Source organism: Salvelinus namaycush, chromosome 2, assembly GCF_016432855.1.
Source record: "Salvelinus namaycush isolate Seneca chromosome 2, SaNama_1.0, whole genome shotgun sequence".
Lineage (NCBI taxonomy): Eukaryota > Metazoa > Chordata > Actinopteri > Salmoniformes > Salmonidae > Salvelinus > Salvelinus namaycush.
In genome coordinates, this window is record NC_052308.1 from 50791029 (window position 1) to 50801062 (window position 10034).

The 10034-nt window shown below is 41.9% G+C and overlaps 1 protein-coding gene across 1 annotated transcript in view; it reads left to right on the top strand.

Moving 5' to 3' along the window:
* Positions 1-9805, top strand: part of LOC120064371 (E3 ubiquitin-protein ligase Itchy-like) — a 69958-nt gene extending 60153 nt beyond the window's left edge. Inside the window, exons 18-24 of the mRNA XM_039014912.1 lie at positions 2552-2685; positions 2905-3045; positions 4376-4496; positions 4991-5095; positions 5218-5314; positions 6189-6261; positions 6629-9805. Coding sequence (XP_038870840.1) covers positions 2552-2685; positions 2905-3045; positions 4376-4496; positions 4991-5095; positions 5218-5314; positions 6189-6261; positions 6629-6728 — 771 coding nt within the window. The 3' untranslated portion in view covers positions 6729-9805. The remainder of the gene's footprint in view (positions 1-2551; positions 2686-2904; positions 3046-4375; positions 4497-4990; positions 5096-5217; positions 5315-6188; positions 6262-6628) is intronic.
* Positions 9806-10034: the final 229 nt, after the last annotated feature.

The following is a 10034-nucleotide window of genomic DNA, read 5'->3' on the forward strand; positions in this document are numbered from 1 at the left end:
AATGTGGGCGTGCTCGGTCCTCCTTTTCCTGTAGTCCACAATCATCTCTTTCGCTGCGCAACAGGTGATATTCCGTCCAAACTCTGTATGCCATGGGCTCTCCAACCCTGTTCCTGCAGCTACCCAGTGCTTTGGGAAACCAAGTGAAATCTGTTTGGGAACATCGATTGTCACGTTTTCACAACTAAACATATTTCATTAAACTGTTAACAACCCCTCTCTTTGCGCACTGGATAAAGAAATTAAGGAGAGAGGGGAGGAGATGGTAACTCAGTGGTGAGATATTCTGTAGCGAAAGCAAATGTCACCCTATTAATGATAAAAATATTGAAAATGCCCTATTATTAGGCTATTCAAAATCAGGTACAAATTCACTGTAATTGTAGGCTAGACCAATTATGTACCAAAGATATCAGTATCAGTATTTTTCCAAATGTTTTTCTGCCTTGTATAATATATGGTAGGCTATGTCTTGTATAAAGACACAATCATTATTTTAATTCAGTTTTTTTCAGGCTTGGGCTCATAAAGTGCATTTGGAAAGTATTCAGACCCCTTGACTTTTTCCATATTTTGTTACATTACAGCCTTATTCTAAAATGTATAAAAGAAAACCTTTTCTTTGTCAATTTACACCCAATAATGACAAAGCCAAAATAGGTTTTTAGAAATTTTTGCAAATGTATTAAAAATAAAAACAATTTAATTACATAAGTATTCAGACCCTTTGCTATTAGAAGTGAAATTGAGCTCAGGTGCATCCAGTTCCCATTGATCATCCTTCATGTTTCTACAACTTGATTGAAGTACACCTGTGGTAAATTAAATTGATTGGACATGATTTGGAAAGACACACACCTGTCTATGTAAGGTCTCACAGTTGACACTGCATGTCAGCGCAAAAACCAAGCCATGAGGTCGAAGGAATTGTCCGTAGGGCTCTGAGACCGGATTGTGTCGAGGCACAGATCTGGGGAAGGGTACCAAATTTCAGCGTTGAAGGTCACCCAAGAACACAGAGGCTTCCATCATTCTTAAATGGAAGAAGTTTGGAACCACCAGGACTCTTCCTACAGCTGGCTGCCCAGCCAAACAGAGCAATTGGGGGAGAAGGGCCTTGGTCAGGAAGGTCACTGACAGAGCTCCAGAGTTCCTCTGGAGTTGGTGGAGCCTTCCAGAAGGACAACCATCTCTGCAGCACTCCACCAATCAGGCCTTTATGCTAGTGGCCAGATGGAAGCTACTCCTCAGTAAAAGGCACACGACAGCACACTTGGATTTTGCCAAAAGGCACCTAAAGGACTCTCAGACCAGGAGAAATACGATTCTCTAGTCTGATGAAACCAAGATTTAACTCTTTGGCCTGAATTCCAAGCGTCACGTTTGGAGGAAACCTGGCACCATCTCTACAGTGAATCATGGTGGTGGCAGCATCATGCTGTGGGGATGTTTTTCAGTGGCAGGGACTAGGAGACTGGTCAGGATCGAGGGAAAGATGAACGAAGCAAAGTACAGAGAGATCATTGATAAAAACCTGTTCCAGAGTCCTCAGGACCTAAGACTGGGGTGAAGGTTCACCTTCCAACTGGACAAAGACCCTAAGCACACAGCCAAGACAACGCATGAGTGGCTTTGGGACAAGTCTCAATGTCCTGGGTGTCCCAGCCAGAGCCGGACTTGAACCAGATCGAGCATATTTAGAGATACCTGAAAATAGCTTTGCAGCAAAGCTCCCCATCCAACCTGACAGAGCTTGAGAGGATCTGTAGAGAAGAATGGGAGAAACTCTCCAAATACAGGTGTGCCAAGCTTGTAGAGTCATACCCAGGAATACTCGAGGCTGTTATCGTTGCCAAAGGGTGCTTCAACAAAGTACTGAGTAAGGGGTCTGAATACTTATGTAAATGTGATATTTCCGTATTTCAAACAACCTGTTTTTGCTTTGTCATTATGGGGTATTGTGTGTAGATTGATGCGGGGCCAATAAAATAAAATAAAGTTTAGAATAAGGCTGTAACATAACAAAATGTGAAAATATTGGAGGGGTCTGAATTCTTTCCGAATGCTCTGTATATAGGCCTATGCATAAGCTCTAATATGCATATGGATGTTTTGAATTAATCATCACCTTAGAAAGCGCTGTCCATTTTGTTAGGCTTTGAAACAACATCCACAACGACCATGTTTTCCACCCGGTTTCAACCTGTTTTTTAAACTTTTTTTCTTCAAAATGATCACAGTGAGGGTGAGTTTTTTTAAACCACATACTGTTTTAATGGTAAGTGTTTGATGTGATTTTCAATCGCATTTGCATTCATGTCAGAGTGGTTAGAGAGACAATAGAGCCCTGAGTACCAGGCTATTAGTGACCTGATGATCGTTAGCGAGTTGGGTACTACCAATGAATGTCCAGAGTGCATAAGAGGAGATTACCGTGACTCAATGGTCACATAGAATTTTACTGCGGTCATGACTGATGACTGCCGGTGTGGCGGTAATACTGTCACCGCAACAGCCCTTCACATCCCTGGTTCATTATGTTTCTCTCCAGGCCTTGTTCCATGGGAAGTTCATCGACACGGGATTCTCCCTGCCCTTCTACAAGCGCATCCTGAACAAACCCCTGGCCCTGAAGGACCTGGAATCCATCGACCCGGAATTCTACAACTCCCTCATCTGGATCAAGTGAGTCCGGGAATTGGGAGTAGAAATGGGAATTGGTGTGAACAGCTTTCCTTATAAATGGAAACTGCTGTTGATTGTTATTGAGTGAGGATGATTGGGAGATAAGTGTAAGAATGATTATAAGGAAGAGGAGAAGAGGAAAATGTATGACTATAACGACGATGGCGCAGAGGAGGAGCTGATGAGGATGACTGCCCTCTTGTGATTCCCAACCACCAGAGATAACAACTTGGAGGAGTGTGGTCTGGAGATGTACTTCTCTGTGGACAAGGAGATCCTGGGGGAGGTCACCACTCACGAGCTGAAGCCAGACGGAGGCAATGTCTTGGTCACTGAGGAAAACAAAGAGGAATACATCAGGTAGGATTGCTTTGAAAACCAACTACACTGAACTAAAATAGAAATGCAACATATAAAGTGATGGTCCCATGTTTCATGAGCTGAAATAAAAGTATACCAGAAATGTTCCATACGCACAAAAAGCTTATTTCTCTCAAATTTTGGGCACAAATTTGTTTACATCCCTGTTAGTGAGTATTTCTCCTTTGCCAAGATAATCCATCCACCTGACAGGTGTGGTATATCAAGAAGCTGATTAAACAGAGTGATCATTACACAGGCGCACCTTTTTGCTCCGGACAATAAAAGGCCTCTCTAAAATGTGCAGTTTTGTCACACAACACAATGCCACAGATGTCTCAAGTTTTGAGGGAGCGTGCAATTGGCATGTTGACTGCAGGAATGTCCACCAGAGCTGTTGCCAGAGTATTGAATGTTCATTTCTCTACCATAAACTGCCTCCAACGTCGTTTCAGAGAATTGGGCAATGCATCCAACCGGCCTCACAACCGCAGACCATGTGTATGGTGTTGTGTGGCCAAGCGGTTTGCTGATATCAAAGTTGTGAGTTGTGCCCAATGGTAGCAGTGGGGTTATGGTATGGGCAGGTATAAGCTACGGACAACAAACACAATTACATTTTATCAATGACAATTTGAATGCACAGAGAAACCGTGATGAGATCCTGAGGGCCATTTAGTGCCATTCATCCGCAGCCATCACCTCATGTTTCAGCATGATAATGCACATCCCCATGTCGCAAGCGTCTGTACACAATTCCTGGAAGCTGAAAATGTCCCAGTTTTTCCATGGCCTGCATACTCACCAGATATGTAACCCATTGAGCATGTTTGGGATGCTCTGGATCGACACATACAACAGCATGTTCCAGTTCCCAGCAACTTCATACATCCATTGGAGAGGAGTGGGACAACATTCCACAGTACACAATCAACAGCCTGATCAACTCTATGCATTAAGCAAATGGTGGTCACCCAAGATACTGACAGATTTTCTGATTCACACCCCTAATTTTTTTTTTTTGTATCTGTGACCAACAGATGCGTATCTGTATTCCCTGTCATGTGTAATCTATAGATTAGAGCCTAATGAATGTATTTCAATTGACTGATTTCCTTATATGAACTGTAACTCATTAAAATCTTTGAAATTGTTGCATGTTGAGTTTATATATTTATATTTTTGTTCAGTGTAGAAATCTGTGTGTGTGTGTGTGAACACTTTCTTTATCAGATGTTTTTTCTAACAGAAGAAAGCAAGTCTTCTGACACATCGGTGTGTGCGCGTGTCTGTCTTTGTGTCCCCCTGTGTGTCTGTGTCCTTCCTTCAGGCTGGTGGCAGAGTGGAGGTTGTCCAGAGGGGTGGAGGAGCAGACCCAGGCCTTCTTCGAGGGCTTTAATGAGGTCCTCCCCCAGCAGTACCTGCAGTACTTTGACGCCAAGGAACTGGAGGTACACAATGGGTTAATTCATAGACTGATCAAATTAGTTTCTGTAATGAAGAAATGTGACTTGAAAACCACTCAGTGCTTTTTGGACCATCTGTAAGGGGACTACCCAAATAGAGGCCTCCTTTTAATCTAACCGTATGGCTGTTAAACAGAGACCTACCTTCAGTATTTCAACCTTTCCTTTCTAGTGCTAATGTCTTGCACTGAAGTATCGAGTGCCTCGGCCCTAGACTGTTGATTCTCGGGGTCAATTTGGAAACCAGCAGTGGTCATTCACCACAGTAGCGGGTTAAAAAAATATATAATCTCCCAAAGTGATATCCGGTCCCACCACCAGGTGGTGCTGTGTAGCATGCAGGAGTAGACCTGGTGGACTGGGTTCAAAACTCACTCAGGGTAAAAAGTCACTCTCCCGGAGTGTACAGCGCTTCCCTATTTGAGTATGGTGTAACGTAATATCTGGTCCCCCCCCCCCCCCGGTCCGTCCCCCACCAGGTGATGCTGTGTGGCATGCAGGAGATAGACCTGGTGGACTGGCAGAGGCACACCATCTACAGGCACTACGCACGCAGCAGCAAGCAGATCCTCTGGTTCTGGCAGGTCAGCATGGCTCTACCGTTTAATGACGCAGTTCATTAATTCATGAATTATGGAATGTTGTGAAGGGGTGTTTGGCATAGTTTGACGCGTAAAATGTTCTGACGTGAAAATGTTAATTCCAGTTTGTGAAGGAGATGGACAATGAGAAACGTATGAGGCTGCTGCAGTTTGTCACCGGCACCTGTCGGCTTCCCATGGGCGGCTTCGCTGACCTCATGGGTACGTTGGAGAATAAATAATACATGTATTTGAAAAAGTTAGAGAGAAGGCTGGTTAACCCCTGTCGTCCCAATATAAGATATGTTTTGTTCTATTCTTTCAACTAACTCACACCTAAAGGGATTGTTTATGGATACCGAGCAAGTAATCCATTGATGTTGAGGATTCAAATATATATTTTGGGGGGCATTTTATTTATATTTATCTGCCAAAATATAGGCAACACCAATATTAAGTGTCTTAATAGGGCGTTGGACCACCGCGAGATACCAGAACAGCTTTCATGCGACTTGGCATAGATTCTCTGGAGCTCTGTTGGAGGGATAAGATGCCGTTCTTCAACGAGAAATTCCATCATCTGGTGTTTTGTTGATGGTAGTGGAAAGCGCAGTCTCAGGTGCCGCTCCGGAATCTCCCATAAGTGTTCAATTGGGTTGAGATCTGGTGACTGACACACACACACACACACACACACACACACACACACACACACACACACACACAACCCTTTCAACCCCCTATGCTCCTTTTGAGACCCATCTTTCAAAGTCGCTGAGATCTCTTCTTCTAGTCATGATAGCCAAAATATTGGGCAACTGGGCATTTGTATACATGGCCCTAAGCATGGGGTGATAATTGCTTGATTAACTCAGGAACCACACCTGTGTGGAAGCACCTGCTTTCAATATACTTTGTATCCCTCATTTGCTCAAATGTGTCCTTTATTTTGGCAGTTAGCTGTAGATGGAAATGGACAAACAAGTATGGACTGCTAGACCAGGCCCAATTACAGACATTGAGCAATTTTATGTTACTTGTGTGGATGAGAAGTGAGGAGAGTTGTATCGAGTAATGTTTTGTTGTTGTTTTTTAGGGAGTAATGGCCCACAGAAGTTCTGCATTGAGAAGGTGGGCAAAGAAAACTGGCTTCCAAGAAGTCACACTTGGTAAGTTCCTTCATGGAGTTACTCACTGGTAGTTTTTAAGCACTTTCACTGACTGAATATTAAACGTTGCCCTGCCACACAAGACTTCTTTTGATGTTTTCAATTCAACCATAGACGACCTTTCCTCTCTTTCTTCAAACATTGCATTTTGTTATCAAATATCTAATACATTTTATGCCACTTTTATCAAAAGCAACTCTGTACAGTGAGAACGTAAATGTTTACTATGTGTCTGTGATCCCCGCCGGATTGAACCCCACAATCTTTGTGTTTCTAGTGCCCATGCTCTTACCAACTGGGAAGTCTGTATCATTTATCTACTTACAATGTAATTGTCTCATTCTGTGTTCCTTTTGTGTTTATAAAGCTTTAATCGACTGGACCTGCCCCCCTACAAGAGCTACGAGCAGCTGAAGGAAAAGCTGATGTTTGCCATTGAGGAAACTGAGGGCTTCGGACAGGAGTAGTAACATGGGGACGCCAAAATGGCCGCCACGAGGAGCCGTTTTCCACACGACGTTATGCTCTCCAGCACTTTGTTCTGTCTAGGTTTTAGGCAACAGCACTTTTCCCCCAGGACCTGGCTCTTTGTAAGGGCAGAAACTGACATCCACTCCTTTCTGCAGTCCCGAGCCCCATTATAGACACACCCCCTGCACCTAAGGTGGAGTCAGTCCGTCTCCATGGTGATGACCCTTCATACTGACTGATTTACCTTTCACCTCCTAAATTGTGTGACCCTGTTGCAGCTTGCCTTATTCAGCCCACGTGTCCGGGAAGGGAGGAGGGAGAGAGGGAGGAAGAAAGAGGTAGGGATTGAGAGGAAGAGGGGATGTTCCCTCCCCAACTCACGTCTGTCTCTGTCTCATCTCCACACCGCACCACAGTAGTTAATAATCACGGAGACTATTCAAAATGCAGTACAATGTCAGCCGTCATTTCTTCCCTTCCTCTCCCTGAGCCCTGATTTGTTAAGTGTATGAATGGATGGATGAATTAATGCTAGGATCGAGTGCTGCGGATTCTTCCAAAAAGACCTCATCGATTTGACATTTAGAGATTTACAGTATTACTTGATTTAACATGTCGCTTTCTGAAAGAAATATTGACACTTAAAGCATCTACTTTGCTGGCACACCACCGTGTTGTGGCAAAAGGTATTTGTGAATGTTGCAAAGATGAAAAGCTATATTTTTTACGTGCAATAGAATAGTTTTCTAGTCAGCTGTTTATGCCCTTAATATAGATAAACCAGACATTTAATTATTTACTGCAATCCAAAGTTTTTGTTTATAAGTCAGTTTTTAATCAAGTCTCTGTATTGATTTCAACCCAGAATATGGAGAATGCTTTTTTTTATAGCCTGGAATCATTGTAGTAAAACAGGGTCGTATTCATTAGGCCTCAAATGGAAGAGAAGTGACAACGTTTTGTCTTAGTGCTCAAGCCATTTTTGTTTTCCGTTTGAAACTGTTTGTTTTTTGTGCCTGCTGAAGACGACCCTGGTTTGTTGTCATTTTGACGGACCTTTTCTTTCCCGAAAATTCAGGATCAGCACTACTGATTTGAGCTGTATAGGGTTCAAATGTATACGCTAATAACTTTGTTTTTATTTTTATGGCAAACCGAATGAGTTACTAATGACGTGGGAGTGTCAGCAGCGTGTCAAAGACAGCGGCTAGGTGAAGAGTACATTTTAGGAGTACATTTTAAGAATGGGATAATTAGGAAATTAACTAAGACAACAGCTTGTGAGAATCACTCCCTCTGAAAGGTATCACTTTCCTTTTTTGTCCTATAGAGAATAACTAATAACTCCGTGATTTAAAGATCAAACAATTAAGTGTCCAAACTAGTTGATTTTAATGAATGCTCGGCGTGTATACATGCATATACAGTATGATGCAGGGAACTTTTTCAAATGGCGTACTTACTAAGTAGAGCTAAGTATGAATGAACCCGAGTATACAGTATAAGGTCATGTCCCAGGCCCATAGCCCTAAGAAATATACTGTATATTCATGTTAAGTGAATAAGAGGATAAGAATGACAATAACAAGTAGTAGTTAACGTAATTAACTCAACACCAATGTGACCCTAGTTTTATAGGGTTCACTTTTGTCATTCTAGATATTTTGTTAAAAGTGTGAAGCTAAACATTGCATCACCTGTCCCAAATGATGTTAGCTATATTTTAAAACCACTGGAGTGAGCGTAGGAAAACGACTGTGAATCAAAAGTAAAATATGAACCATGTCCATGCACAACCGCAAATGGTCAGCACTGTGTTTTGAGGAAAAATATGTTTGGTAATAGGCAACATTGTATCTTAAAAATCTAGACACCAAACAGACAAGCCCAGAGTCAAGTCAAGATAAGTTCTAAGCTTAGTTTCAGACAGACCGATAGGAGGGGGGAGAAGGGGAAAAAGGCTTGCCAGAAAACAAACGGGTTGTGTTAGGCACCACATGGAAGAAAATGGACTCAAACCGGGAGGGACTACCTGGACTTGTCCTCATTCTCGTTTCTCATTGCAAAATTTTGCAAAACCTTTTCTGTCTCGTGACCTGATAAACACCAGCCTGTTGATTGGCATTGGATGAGATCTGCCACTTCTGACCTTTTTGTGTCCTCTGCTTCTCAGGCATATCTCTAACAGGCCTCTCGGTAGGATTTCTTCACAGGAAAAGTGGAAGTGTAATAAAGTTAGATGAAATATAGCTTTCACTCATGAAATGTTTAGGTCACGTGTGTGTTTGCAGTCAAATCAAACTTGCAAGTGACACACAACCTTCTCCTGAGTGTGTTATTTTAATGCACTGGACACCAACTTACATATTTGGCAAAAATATTGTATGTTAACCCCTAGGCTGTCTTGGCTATGAGCATCTGGGTCGTGTTCAGTAGTTTGAAAACGTTTTGAAACGGATGTACTCCTTGAACTTGTCCAATAAGAAACACATTTTTTGTTTCAAAATGTTTTAAAATCGCCATGTTATTGTAATGGCTGGTCTCTTTCTTGGCTCTGAAACCGTTTTATATAACTGGGTGAATTGTCAGGGTGATTCTGTCCCATTTCTTCACTGCATACTCATGACTTCTTTGCCACACGCACCCATTCTGGCTCACCACTTCGTAGTGCACTGCCTTGTGAAGAGATTGCTGTTATTTAAATAATAATTTGTGAATTAAATGTAGAAAACAATGGAAAATTTAACAAATAACAAGCGATAGCACCTTACTCGGCTGATTAACCACTTTTTTGGGGGGGCGCTGTTCCCAGATCATAGTGGAATAAAATGTATAGAAATATGCAGGTGTTAACTACTACTTTAACTTCTAATGATTGGATTGTAAATCATGTTGATAGTGTATTCACTGTATTTTTCTTTGTAAAAGCTCTAACCTTTTAATAAAAGGGAGTTTATGGTTCGATACTATTTATTTTTTCTTATGTGAATGTGAAGAGGAAGGATCTTTGATGTTAATGTCAAAATTAATTTAGAAAATTCTGAAATAAAACAATGGGCAACTGGAACTTCAATCTTTGTTATATTTGAACTTTGTTTAGTTTGATCAATTTGATACGTTTACGGACATATTCAATCTATCCCATCTGTCTGTGGTCCCCACTTGCTCCAAGATGTGCACCATTGTTCCTGTACCCAAGAAAGCAAAAGAAACTGAACTATAAATTACTATTGCCCTGAAGCACTCACTTCTGTCATCTTGAAGTGCTTTGAGAGGCTACTTAAGGAATATATCACCTTACC